General features: G+C 35.9%; 2 protein-coding genes and 1 pseudogene across 3 annotated transcripts; 1 reads left to right on the top strand and 2 right to left on the bottom strand.

Annotated features, from left to right (window-relative positions):
* Nucleotides 1-478: 478 nt before the first annotated feature.
* C38C3.8 lies at nt 479-4,369 on the bottom strand (annotated as a pseudogene). The gene is made up of 9 exons: nt 4,123-4,369; nt 3,720-4,076; nt 3,285-3,342; nt 2,552-3,235; nt 2,033-2,252; nt 1,851-1,983; nt 1,581-1,679; nt 824-1,526; nt 479-607 (listed from the first exon to the last, which is right to left on the bottom strand). Coding segments are annotated over exons 1-9 (2,630 nt in total).
* Nucleotides 4,370-5,353: 984 nt separating this feature from the next.
* On the top strand, nt 5,354-7,155 carry sru-28 (Serpentine Receptor, class U; the record flags this gene model as incomplete). The annotated part of the gene is made up of 5 exons (NM_071033.2): nt 5,354-5,596; nt 5,637-5,846; nt 6,512-6,670; nt 6,719-6,928; nt 6,979-7,155. The coding sequence occupies 5 exons, from the start codon at nt 5,354-5,356 to the stop codon at nt 7,153-7,155; spliced, it is 999 nt and encodes a 332-aa protein (NP_503434.2).
* A 1,782-nt stretch (nt 7,156-8,937) lies between these two features.
* Nucleotides 8,938-10,696, bottom strand: nhr-260 (Nuclear Hormone Receptor family). The gene is made up of 6 exons (NM_071034.3): nt 10,428-10,696; nt 10,097-10,237; nt 9,934-10,049; nt 9,569-9,876; nt 9,398-9,510; nt 8,938-9,339 (listed from the first exon to the last, which is right to left on the bottom strand). The coding sequence occupies exons 1-6, from the start codon at nt 10,687-10,689 to the stop codon at nt 9,083-9,085; spliced, it is 1,197 nt and encodes a 398-aa protein (NP_503435.1). The 5' UTR covers nt 10,690-10,696; the 3' UTR covers nt 8,938-9,082.
* Between the last annotated feature and the right edge of the window lie 3,438 nt (nt 10,697-14,134).

The raw sequence follows: 14,134 nt of genomic DNA on the forward strand, positions 1-14,134 counted from the left end.
AAAACTTTGTCGTTTCTGACTGATTATCATTAAAAAATACTTCCAAAATCCAAAGTGTCGCAAGTGGGAACAATTCTGGTTGGAGTGTTGGTGATCAATAATTTTCATGATATTTTCCTGTTGATGCGATAAAATTTTTAATTTTTTTCTGAGATAGGCGTCTTGGAGCAACTTGAAAAATGTGTCAAACCATAGACAGGCCTCATGGGGAAACTAGTATGAATTCAATATAATTTTGTCAGGACCAATTTGATGCCGAATCAAAATTTTTAGCGTTCAGAATAAATCATGTTAACTGTCTGAAGGTACTGTCTGAAAATTTCATACCGTTCTTTTCAAATTCAAAGCCAAAAACACTGTCAATGATAGACCATTTATTGAAACGAACATTCTACTAAAAAGAAACTCGAATAGAATTATTGTAGTATCTTTTAATGCGAACTGAATTACGTCTTCCATTGGCATCAAAGTAATAAAATCAAGCGCTGTCCTCCAATTTATTGTTCGACACAAAATCCGAATCCCAAACTTTGAATAATCCAATTGGGTTTTCACAATTCTTGACCTCGATGAAAGCTCTGTGGCGGCCGGGATTCTCATCGAGCATCTGGAAAATCACTTAGTTCTTGTATTACGTTTGGCGGGCGCGTATGTTGGGGAAGCAGAAAACCAATAGGTCTACGTATATCCAGACATTTTCCGGGATACGCATTCAACTTGAAAATCACACGCAAAATCATAGTGATACGCGGGACCCGGAAACTATCGTGAATAGGGCTGACAAATTGGGGATAAAAACCAAGAACGTTTTTAAATATCTTACCTTCATAATTTGTTCCATATCATCCGTTGAGAGCGTCCAAAGAAAAACTGTAAAATCTTCAAAATGCAAGAAATGACCAATTGGAATATTGAGCACGGCACGTGATCTGAATTCCCGAATCTTCTTCCATTGTTCTGATCCAACAAGTTTTTCGTATTTGTCATCGTTGGAACCTTGTTTCGGACTATAAACAAGCTTATGGACAGAATGGAACATTGATATGAATTCCTCCAGTTTGGAGAATGTTCGGCTTGAGATATCAATTTCATGAGCAGTCAGGAATTGTGCTGGCTTTAGAATGTCATCCATGTCGTCCATACATTTCTTCCGAAATTCAACATCTTCCATATCCCAAATGTGATGTTTGAAGTTTTTAATCTCAAGATTTCGATTTCCAACGATCAATTTTAAGTCTCGTTTGGCTATCTCCAAGTACGTCTCGTCTTGCACAAATTCATCTTTTTCGACGTAGTGTTCTTTTGAAAAGTGATCTTGGAATTCATCTTTCATATCCGATGGTATGTACCATTTCTTGCTGACATTAACTCCATCTGCCATTGGGAGGTACTCCACGAAAAAATCGGGATCGAATCGAATCGTCGCAGACTCTTTTCGATGAATCACTTCTAGATATTCAAGATTCACTTTAGCTTTTCTCGAGACAGCGTCTTTGAACTTCCGAGAGACTTTGTGGAGTGCCAATCTGAAAATTGTTTCTTGAATTATTTGAATGTTCCCTAATTAAAGATGTTCTCACGAGTCGGGAAAATCCACGTGGCTAACTATTTTATCGTAGACTGTATGCATCACATCCTGAGGAGACTAGTCCACTAAGTCGAATGGGGATTGGTCGGGGCTGAAATATATATTTGTCATATTATTGGGAAATTAGACCATGTGACTTTTTTTAAAATTGCAAGCATTGCGCGAGCTATGCCATAAACATCCATTGGACTGTCGGCGGGCAGTCACAGAGTCGCTTAACGGCCGGCTCGAGCTCACAATTTTTTTTTGATTTTTACGGTACCTTCGTTCGATTTTGGCGTTCTTCACGGTTTTCTTCGTTGAGTTTTCTACATGCCATATGAAATCCTCTACAGTCTCGCAATCTTCGAAGCCCATGCGCTTAAACACTGTAAACTTCTGAGGACTTGGCGGTTCTGAAAAACATCGAAGAAAACTTATAACGCTTATCGAGTCGGAACTTACCAGAATTATCAATAGACACGATTATAGAAATCCAAGTTGATGTCAAGCAGATTTCAATCGAGAAATTTCTGGCGTCTGACGTTTTGTACGTAAACTCCGCCAAATTATCTTCACCGTACGAATTGAAGCACGGGTCGAAAACTCTTCCAAGTCCGATCGGGTCTTTACACTTGTTGGCTTTGATGCGAACTTCTCTGAATTTGGGATCTTCTTCAGCCGTCTGGAAATTTAGTTAGTTTTTCATTATGAGCATAATTCGACTTGATTAGTCTTTGGTGGGGTACACCTATTGTGCTATACACTATTATTAGACCCCTTAAATGTTCATGTAAGCAGAAAACCATGCATCCAGTTTGTCAACCCATGTTGTGAGTTTTGGGAACAAGTTTTGAGCTAAAACTATTGACTTAGTCGAAAATATCCCATAATTTTTCTACATATAACTTGGAAAATGTCGAGATCGGTACTGGCAATTGGGACGCTTTCATAACATTGCCAAATACATTTTAAATATCTCACCTCTATTATTTTACACAAATCCGACGGTGTAAACGTTGCAAAACGTAGATCAAAGTCCATGTGTAGGAAATATTCGATGGGAAGATTGATAGTCTTCGCTTGCTCAAACAGCACAAGATTTCCCATTTTTTGAGTGAAAAAAGTTTTTGAAATCCAATATGATCCGGATCCAGTTTGTCACAACAGAGATTGATGATCATATGGAGATTCTGTAGCATTTCGATAAGCTCGGATACTTTGATGTAACCGAGTTTCAATGTGAAAACCGTCAAAAATTCGGCAGACTCAAAAATTTCATTTATATCGTCGATACATTTAATCCGGAATTCCTCATTTTTTTCATCGTCTTCAATTTCATGAGAAAACTCCTTTATCGTCACATCTCTGTTCTCCACTATAAATTTAAAGTTTTTCTTGAGCAACTCCATATAGTTTTCTCCTTGTAGAAAGGTCTCCTTCTTGACGTGTAATTTTCCTCGGGACGTATATCCATGGCAGAGGATCGTGACCCCAGCTTTCTCCGGTCGATAGTCGATGAACTTATCCGATTTAGAGCCATCCTCTGATTTGATACAGATAGTCGCATAGCTTTTCCGGTGGATTACTTTCACATGTTTTAAATCAACTCTCTTTGTTCTCAAGAAAGTTTCTCTAAACTTTCGAGAGACTTTGTGAAGAGACAGTCTGAAAATAGTTTGTTGAATTATTTTAATGTTTCCTATCTAAAACTCACGTGTCATTGAAATCCACGCGGCTCACTATTTGATCGTAGACTTCGGCATTGCTCAGGGCTGAAATGGTTGTCATATTATTAGGAAATTAGAGCAAGCGAGCTACGTTTGGGGTTCTCTCAGACCACGATATGTTTCCTGCGAATTTTAAAGTCATCACAAAAAAAAATCATACTTTACAGTTTTAAAATACTAATTAACTGTCTTTAATGTACTGGAGCATTCCAGTGGGATTTTCGGAAGTTTAACTGTTTTTCGTTTCATTTTCTGTTTGGTGGGGGCAGGATAGCACAGGCAAACCGCATCATGCGAGCAACACCGACCCCGTTTTCTAAAGCTGCACGTACACTTTCTAATCAGCTGGCAAGTACGTGTAAGGTAAGATGTTCGTGGTTCATTTTTTGTTTTTAGATTTAACTGAATCTGAAGAATATTACCTTTGCTTCGATTCGGCGACCAACACAGCTTTTGTCATCATCTATCATTGCCTGCTACACGGGACTTCTTTGGTGGTGGTGGATCAGCTTTGCACTTGTCACATGGACACTCTGGTGGTCCGCCGATAAAGTTGCGGATAAGTACGAACATCTCGTCGAGCTGTGCTCCGTGCTGTCTGATCACCTTCCCATCGCAGGAGAACCACGCCTCCTCGGTCTTGCTGTTCACGTAGCCGAGCAGGCTTCCTTCGACACGCTTCCAAAAGATAGGGAAGACGTCTCCGCAATGGACGAGCTGATGCGTGTCGTTGAGCTTCTCATAACGGTTTTTGTATTGGATCCACTGGTACCAAAAACCTGGAAATTATTTAATTAGGTATTGAAATTCGTTTTAAAAACTAACCTTGGTCGTTGTGATCCCCAAGGTACTGCAGAATCTGAATATGTCCTCCGAGTTGTTGGTTGGTGGTCACTGAGCATTCCACAACTCCGTTGTTGCTCCACGAGCGTCCAAAGATTGGGCTTCCGTGCTCGTACCAGAGAGCTACGTGCATATTCTCCTCACACATGCATTGGACTGAGCTCGGCGGGAAGGGTGCTCCGATTGGCAGGACAGTCCAAGAATCCTCTTTTGGTGGCGGGTTCGGCATTGCTATATGGAGAAATAAACAAAAATTTATCGATTTTTTGAGTTTTTTCTTTTTGCAAATTTCTTATCTATTGTCATCTTTCGTGGCTATTTTGTCACGTAAAAAATAATTATTTTTCTAGAATTTTTATTTCTCAATTTTGAAATTAAACAAATTTTCTTTCATTTTGGGAAGTAACGTGATTAATTTTTTAATTAATTTTGAGACTTAATTTAAATTATTATTTTATTTCTGGAAAATGTTGTTGTGCAGTTGTCAGGTGGCGCCTGAAATTTCATAGAAAGTTTTAGATTTAAAATTTTTCTCCGAATATCCATGCAATTAAGAAAAAAACTTAGATTAAAAAATGAAACTTTCAGAATTAAAACATAAATCCAGCGTTAACTCGTTTGTTTTCTATTAGTCACCGTTTTTTTTCTATTTTTACACCCCCACCACTTGCTCGCTTTACAAACAAGTCTTTAATCATAGCCGGTAGACCACTTTCTCCAAAATTTGCACCTAAACCAGTAGAAGCAAAAACTAATCTAGTGTTTGCAAATATTTGCGCCTTTTGTGTAACATGAATATTTCCAGATACACCAGAAAATGAAATTTTGTAAGACATAATAGCACTTGTCGATGTGGACCGGAGTAACTTCAAAATATTCAGAGGTAATTTGAGATCATTTAAAGGCCTTTTCCCATATTTACAATTTTTTTATCATTCGAAAGTAGTACTGGATAATGTAGTCAAAATTCTCGAACAAACCCCCCCCCATTTCGACAGCTTCTCTTTATTTTCTCCGAAAACTTTGTGATTTTCATCTCTATTTATCATATATTCATACTTGGAAAATCTACTCGTGAACAATATTTTTCTACGCTCTCAAGTACGCGATTTGACGACAGACACCCTTACAATTAGAATTCTGCACATAGACAAATTATAGATTTGGATATCTATCTTCCGTCTTTCCTGACTAATATGCTTTTCATTTTAAGATGTCGCTGACGATTTCGCCAACTTCTCTACCACTACTTCCCGGAATTCATGGAAATGAAACATTTATAAATTTTGAATTTTCTTTCTTCACTCTTCCAATGTTTCTGCTCTTTCTTCCAGTTATATACATGCCTATCACTTTTATCGTAATGCTACGAATTTTAGTAAAGTTGAAATATGCAATGAGAGATAAAAATGTTAATGTTCCTCTGTTCACAGCAATCTGTATCTCACAATTCACGGTAAGTATCGAGCTCTAAACTATTCAAATTTATATTTTAGTGCCTCTTATTTTTCATATTCGATTTTGTGCACATTCGTCTTATGACTACCGGAATCTTTACCAGTTGGTGTGCAAGCTCTGCACCAAACCATTATATTATGGCACTTTATATCGCCACTTATTACGTGAATTATGCAAATATGATATTTCCTTTTTTGGTTTCCACAATGCGATTGGTCCTAATAGCTTATCCCCAGAGACAGGGAAAGGTATGAAACGTCGTTTTTTTTTCATAAAGCTCTGAAACAGGGATGTGCGGCAAATTTGCCGAATTCGCCGTTTGTTGAGCTAGACAAATATGCCGAATTTGCCGAAATTGCCGAGCTCGGAAAATTTCAAATTTGCCGCACTCATCAAAAATTTGACAATACAATTTTGACAAAGACTCTTGAGTTTGTCTCCAAAAATGTAGTGAAATGGTACAAAGTTGAGTTATTTTGATGCAGACACACTACAACTTATTCAGAAAACCAGATTTTTGTTCAGAATTCAATAGTTTTGGTGCTCCAAAAAACATTTTAAAAATATCAAAATTTTCGGAGTGTGTCAAGCTCGGCAAATTTTGAGATATGCCACACAGCCCTGTTCTGAAGCCTGTGAAGTTTTCAAATGTTTTCAAGTACATTAGAATTTTTTACCGTCACATAAATTGTAAATCTTATAATATGAAAATAATAAACGTAGCCAAACTTGTAGCCCCGCATTCATAAAGAATGCAAGTAGCACTAAGACATACTTGTCAGTAAGGTAATTTTGTAATAAATGGAGTAGTCCCTTCAAAAATCAACTTGATGAAAAATTGAACCAAATAACTTTTTGCCAACAAGGTTGCACACAGCCTAGTGTTTCTTTCTGAACAGTTTATTTGTTACAGATCAATCGAGTTATACTAAAATCAGCACTTCCGTTCATTTCAATTTATCCAATTTTCTTTACATTTTTCCTGTGGCCAGCTGTTGGTTACTGTACAGCGGCACTGGGGCCGTTTCCATTTGGGTCAGTAATTCTCGGATTTCGAGAATCCTGGTTTGGGGTAACGATTGACTGAAATCAGAAAAAAGGCGAATCAAGACATTTCCAGTTACGAAATAATTATTTTCTACTATTCAACAATCTTTTCTGGTTGTCGGCAAGTTTGATCAATAACTCGGTTCTTCTCGTAAAGCTTGCACATCTTAAGTCTACTACAGCAGCTCACACAAGATCTCAAAAATCCCATAAAGCAGAGGTGTCTCTCACAGTAACCACTGTATCCATGATTTGTTCATATCTCTCAAATTCCATGATAGTGGTAACTCAGACTATTTACGAGAACAAAAACATATATATCAAACTGTTAAGATTGCTGCTCAACTCAATTCAATTGAATATTCCTATTACGCCATTATGCTTCGTCCTTTTGGAAATGACCTGGAAACGTGCATGGTGTCATGGGTATTCTACTTGACGCATCCAGTTTTTCGACGCAAGTCAATGGTTACTGTACAAGTGTCACAGCATGTTAAGTTGGATTCTTAATCGTTAATTCTTCATTTTAAAAATAAATGTGCTTATTTTATATTTTAGTCATTTTTTCATATTCAGCAAACATGTTTTTAAAAAAATCACATCCTCTGACTCAAAATCTAGACAGCGATTACGAGCATTCTAGTAAGTTTGTTGTCTAGACGTTAAGCTCAGTTCCAAAAAATCTGAACCCGGAAAAGAATCCAACCTCTAATATTAGACAAAAGAGTAGTTGAAATTGCATACTTTCGGAGGCAAATAATTATTATCTCAAAGACATGAAAGTTCACCTAAAATTGGAAACCGGTAATTTGTGTAAATGTTTAAGTGAGTAATCTGTGTTGTCGTTTCTTCCTAGACTTTGAACCAATACTATAGCTTTTGTCAGGGATCTGCGTTGTTTTGGGTTCCTCTAAAAACTCTACCTTTTCGCGTTATTAGGATTTCGGTCGACTTTGTTCGGAATTCTATTTTGTGCAATCGACATTATTAGAAGCAAGCGATGGCCCACAAATGCACAAATGCTAAAATTTTGCAATCACAGCATTAGGAAATGGGTAGTCATTGTGCAGCAAAACATACAATTTTAGAAGTTCGGTGAAGTGTGCCTCATGTAATGAGGGCGTTATGACTACTCACTTTGGTTTGAAATTTAAAAGTAGAATTGTTGTACACATATTTCAACTTTTTGAAAATATTTTTAAGCAACATTCCCTAACATTGAAAGGTTTGAATAGACCACCACGCCGCCGCTGATTTTAATCTCCGAAACAGTCTCCAGAAGAAAATTTTGCAATGTCACGGAAATCGTGATTTGTACCCAAATTTGTTTTGCTGAACGTGTTTCGTTTGAACGGAAAGGTCTTATTGGGCACGAAGAACATAGATTGTAATTAATTTGTTCCTGTTTTCTCCATGCCACGTATAATATCGATTAGCAGATTTTTGGAGCAACTGAGCAGCTGGCATCGAGCATGATAAAGAATCATTTACACCCTCGTGTGTCTCAGGTTAACTGCGGTTTATCGTCGACCATTCACATCTTTATTGGCTGGACTGCTGTGTATATTAACATACTCCTTATATCCAAATATGAATATCGCTATTTTATTGATTGTGTAAAATGGTCCCGAGTTCGTCTTAAACAAAATCAATTCAGTTCCAATAGGATCAATTAAATTATATCGCCGAGACATTCCACGTCTTAGAGAGATCTAATACCCAGATCAAATGCACATCGCGATCTGGAGAGGTGACTGTTTTCATGAGCGAAGCTCATTTCGCAGTTGCTATCGAACATCACGCAGACTTCCAGGCCCGCCAAGATGTTGAAAATGCGAAGAAACACACTTTATTTCGGTACCACTAAAACATTTTAAGCGTATTAAGTTTGCCGTTTTGCCGGAAAAAATCGTTTGCCGCCCACCCCTGATCTAATCATTACGTCCACATAGTATCTAGGAAGTTCAATAAGTCGTCGACCAACAAAACCGGGTTATGATCAATCACACTACATACAGCCCGGATAAAGAATGGACAAACGATTTTTAATTGATAAGATTAGTTCAATACATCATCACAAGGTTGTACATGAGAATATGACGGGGTGGGCAAATTTTGGTCAAAGTTATTTGTAAGTTGTAAACCATTGTATGAGTAAATGACAAATTCTTATTATTAAAGTTTTTGGAACACTCTACCGACCATAAACGGTGGAGTACCAAAGTCTGGGAAATATTTTCAAATTTCTCCAAATTTGCCCTTGATTCCAAATATATATGTGAAAAAATTCAATATCTTTAATCCATCTTTAATCTATTAAAAATCATGTTGTCAGTAGGTTTCAAATACAGATTTTGACATATAAAATACATTATTTTTTTATTGGTACGTTAACAAAAAATGTAACCCGTCAAGCATAAATATATTGCACAAATCTTCAAGACAACAAAATATCCCTTACAGTAGGATCTAGTTTCATGAAATTGAAGAGATCCGAGACACGTGTTTGATTATACATGGCTTTAATTCCACAACGAATCCCGCCTAACAACAGCAGAATTTCCCCAAATCGTTCGGCTCCGCTCTCGGGAAACTTGCTCATGCAATGATCCATGAGCTCTTCGGTACATTTTGTGTAAAGCCCCGCAAGCACACCTTCTTGACCAGCATAGATAGCTCGCTTGGTGCATGAAGCTGAAATTTGGATAAAGTATTTTCAGAAATTTTTGGAAAGTAAAAAAAAACGACTCACGGGTCAGTAGAAGAATGATTTTCAACGCGGCACACTCGACATCGTCAATTTGAAGCCTGCGGAATGGGGTACCCAGGCAGTTTATCATTTCGGTAACAAAATTGTGATGAAGTCTGAAAATACTCCTGTTAAAATCTGAAATCTCTTCACAAAATGTTAAAAAAAACTTACTGTGTTTTGAGCTTCATACTCTCCATGTTAACATTTGTCACGTTCAATCCAAAAAAGTAGTCGGGATGCATAAAACTACCATTTTGAAGCAACCAAATCCCCAGATCAGCTTCCTTCGAAGTTTTGTATCCCTGATCTATCAAATTGAACGCGAGACAATATTCAGCCATCATACTCTTTTTTGAATCTACCGGCAATTTTTTAAAAGGCTTGAGACGACTTCCCCACTCGGATGCTTGTTTCAGGCAAAGTTTCAGCATAATATTCACGTCATGAGCGCGAGCACGACGGCGAAATTTCACGATGTTCTTAAAATATTGTAATTCATGAAAAATATTAAGAAATCAATAAATAATAATCCTCACCGATTGGTCCTTATGGAATGCTACATCTACTTGATGCTCCGAAAAGTATGGAAGATGCTCGGAGAACTGTTTCTTTTGGAAGCTTGCGAATTCTTCAAGAAACGTTTCGTATTGATCTGAAGCCTGGAGAGATTTAAAAACCGAAACAAGTATGAGACTGTACCTTCGAGTACTATAACGTCAGGTAGGGAATCTCCAGACAGCTTACGAGGACCCACTAAATCCCTCCTTTGAATTGAGTTTGGGCGCATGCCAACATTAAGACACTTTTGAAATCTACAATATCGGCAGGCACACCGGTATGCTGAAATTTTTACATATATTTTTGATCTACATATCAGGGCTGTGCGGCAACCGGCAACCAAGTTCCCGGTTGCCAAAAAGTTGCCAGTTTCCAAACGTTTTAGGGTTCGGCAACTTTGACAATCGCCGCACAACCCTGCTATATATACTCTGATCTAAATCTTTGAAAAATAATTTTTTTAAAAACCTACTGAATGAAATAAGACACTTTTGTTCTCTCAAGCACCTATACTGCATCTTATTTACAACAGCTCTCCGAAAAAATACAGTACACCCAAGACACGCCGGCGCGCCATATCTACTGTTGTTTGATCGATCTTCACAAACTTTGCATCTTTCAGTTAGGCACTTTGGTATTGAAGAGGGAGACGACGATGAAGGTGTCGCTGTGGAAGGCAATAGGAGCGCATCTTCGGATGTTACCATGTCTAGGTGCATTTCGAATGGGGACATTTTGGCTGGAATTTTGATTTTTTTTAAATTTCAAGGAGACTTTCAACGATAAAAAGCCAAGTTTGCCAAAAAATATTCTGTCAATAAATGAGATTTTGGTAATTTAAAGGTGGAGTAGCGCCAGTGGGGAAATTGTTAAAACCACTCATATGATGCCAAAATGGCCGAATATCAACATAAAACTTTTCAAAAAACAATTTTTAATTTTTAATTTACAATCGTGACATTTACTCAGTTTTTGACACTCATAATTTTGGAAGTCAGCCCAAAAAAAAAAGTTTTTTCTTCAATTTTTATAATGTAGTTTTGTTTTAATTATTTGTATTTAAACATTGTAGGGGTCGGAACATGCGAAATTGCTTTGGATTTCCTCAAAAACTCAAATTTCATCAAAATTTTGGCAATTTGCCAGAACTTTGACCGGAAATTTTGAAAAATCAATACATTTTTTGGAGTATTTTATTATGACATTTAGTCGTTTTGGGTCATTATAAATGTATTTAGACAATACCCAACTGGCGCTACTTCACCAAAAAAAAACTGAGAAAACATGTGACTTCTGATGCGAGATTACAAATAAAATTTAAAATGTTTGCGCGCGGAACCTTCTGAAAATGGAAAATGATGACAAAAGGACAAGGCTCCTTACGCAGAAGATGCATATTCTAAAATAAAAAGGCGGGAGACAGGGAATGTGTGACTTCGGAGATCTTATCGTGTCGCTTCGCCTTTCACGGCTTGAAAAAAGTTCAATAAGTCAGGGTGATCAGCAACACATGGGTACGGTAAAACACACTACACACACACAGTTGAGATGATAACTGGACGGACGATTTTTAATTGATTTGATTAGAAGGGAATGGAAAACATTTTACGGAGAAAATCTATTGTTTGCTGGATGCTTTATCAGTGCATCTTTTTTGATTTTTTGTTTTTTTTTTCAATCCAGACGCTATTTATACGCTATAAATAAAGATATTTCATTGAACCATACGATTTCAGATATTCAAATTTTTTACTCAGACATACGCTATAAACTATATAGAGATTCAAATCTTCGTGTCTTCTATTTTTCCTTACTTCTCCGCACCCATTAAACGGAAAGATGACGCAGAGAATGTACGTACATCAGACTATATTCATTGCAGCTGATAACGGCTTTCAAACCAGGATAAGTGAAATCACCTTTTCTATGCGCTATACGTTTTGTGTCACACACTGGAACATTGAAGCATAGCCTACCGTACCCCCAATTGGCGAGTTTAATATGGGGGATATTGTTTCAAATTTTCAAAAAGTATACAGAACGCTGAGGGCAGAATGAAATAAATGCGGATCCGGATCAGCTTTTGTATCTTCTCAAGTTTCACAAAAACCAGCTTTAAAAACTACTCCAGTGGTGCCAAAATGACCGAATAAATATCATAATAAAACTTCAAAGAATTTTTGAAATTATATTTTGTGTTTTTTACAAGGTGCCAATTACTCAGTTTTTGCCACTCATAATTTTGGAAGTCGACCAAAAAAAAAATTTTTTTCCTACAATTTGTATTCTATAATTTTGTTTTATTAAAAGTTAACAGTATCCAAACATTGTGGGGGGTCGGAACATGCGACATTGCGTTTTCTCAAAAGCTCATATTTTTCAAAATCCTGGCAATTCGCCAAAACTTTGACCGGAAATTATGAAAAATGTAAAATTTTTTGGAGTGTTTTATTATGATATTCAGTTATTTTTGATCATTATAAGTGTATTTAAACAAAATCCTTTGGGGAATGTTTTTTTTTGAAAAAAAAATGTTCAGAAATTTAGCTAGAAAATATGATTTTTTTTTAAATCTAATGTTGTTCATATAGCGTACAACTGTTTTTTTCAAAAAGAAGAACAATGACCAAAATTTTAAGATATTTTTTTAAAAATCGAACGTTTTTTTTTAAATATTGGAAGACCGAAAATCGCTAAAATAATGATTTCAAATAATAGTTCTATCCCAAAATGCGAATTACTCGGTAAAAAATAGCACAGGGCATAGAGAAAACATAGAAAAAATAAAAAATAAAATATTGTTAGTTGATCGTTTTTTAGAATTTTTTTTTGATTTTTAAAGTAGTAATTTTTTTAAAAATTTCGAGAAACCAATAACAAAAAAAGAGCCGTGATATTTTATGGAAAGTTAAGTGAACTGAAGTTTTTTAGTTGGAGTATTTTCGAGCTTTTGTGCTTGCAAAAAATTACGTAAATTCCCAATTTTTCTACATGTAGATTTTTACTAACAAAATAAACACCTAACCTTAAGAATAGATGATTACTGTTTCGTATATTTTTAATTATTATTGGTAAAGCGTATTCAACAATGTAAATAATATTTTGCCTTACTGGTTTGAATATTCAATAATACAAAACATATTTGTATCTATTTTGGGAAAAAAAAACCAGGAAATGTAATTTAGGAGAAAAATATGAAAAACATTATCTGATAAACCAAATAACAGATAAACGATAATGTTTGTTTTGATATGTTTTGAGTTGTTAAGCACATAAGGAGATTAGATAATTTATTTTTATTTTTATTATTTATCAGAGAGTCAGTCACCAAAAAGAATGATGTGTCGGTTTTTAGTAAAACTAGCTCGAGATAAGGTACGCAAGCATTAAAAGGCGGAGCCTTGTTTGATGTAATTTTTGGTGTGATTTGAAACGGGTTTGAAGGAGGACTAACAATTTAGACGATTTTAAACTTACATAGATACCAAACATGGGCTTAAATTAAGGAATTTCATAATGAAACTTCTCAAAATGTTGAAAAAATTTCACTGATTTCAGCTAAAATCTCGAATTTTGAAAACTTTTCCGTGTCAGATATGTTCGAAGCTAATAAATATTATGGCCTTTGATTAGGCGTTTATTCGTTGATTTCAGCACATTTATGGTCAGTGCGGAACAAAATGTGACTTTTATTTGTGCCCCACTGACTGAAAATGTACTTAAATCAACGAATAAACGCCTAATCAAAGACCAAAATACTTATTAAAAAGTGATGAATAAATAAAAATTAGGTTCCAGACGTTGCAACACCGAGAAGTTGGAAAAAATTTTGATTTTAGTTGAAAATGCGCCTTATTTTCCCGAACTTGGAACCGCCATAACTTTTTTTTTTGAGAAATTTTCAGAACGTCTGATTACGAAATTGGTAGTTTTAGACCAATTTGGGTCTAAAAAAGCAAAGTCTCAAATTTCGGTACTCCACCTTTAACTAAATCGAGATTTTTGCTAAAATCGGTGTAATTTTATAGAAATTTTGAACTGCCATAAAGAATTTTTGGAAAATTTTTTGAGAAGTTTTATTATGAAATTCTTTAATTTGAGCCCGTTTTGGGTCTGATATCTAAACTAAATGAAGTGAAAATTGTCCGTTACAAAAATTGATAATAAAATCTGCCAATA

The sequence above is a fragment of the Caenorhabditis elegans genome, chromosome V (genome assembly GCF_000002985.6).
Source record: "Caenorhabditis elegans chromosome V".
NCBI lineage: Eukaryota > Metazoa > Nematoda > Chromadorea > Rhabditida > Rhabditidae > Caenorhabditis > Caenorhabditis elegans.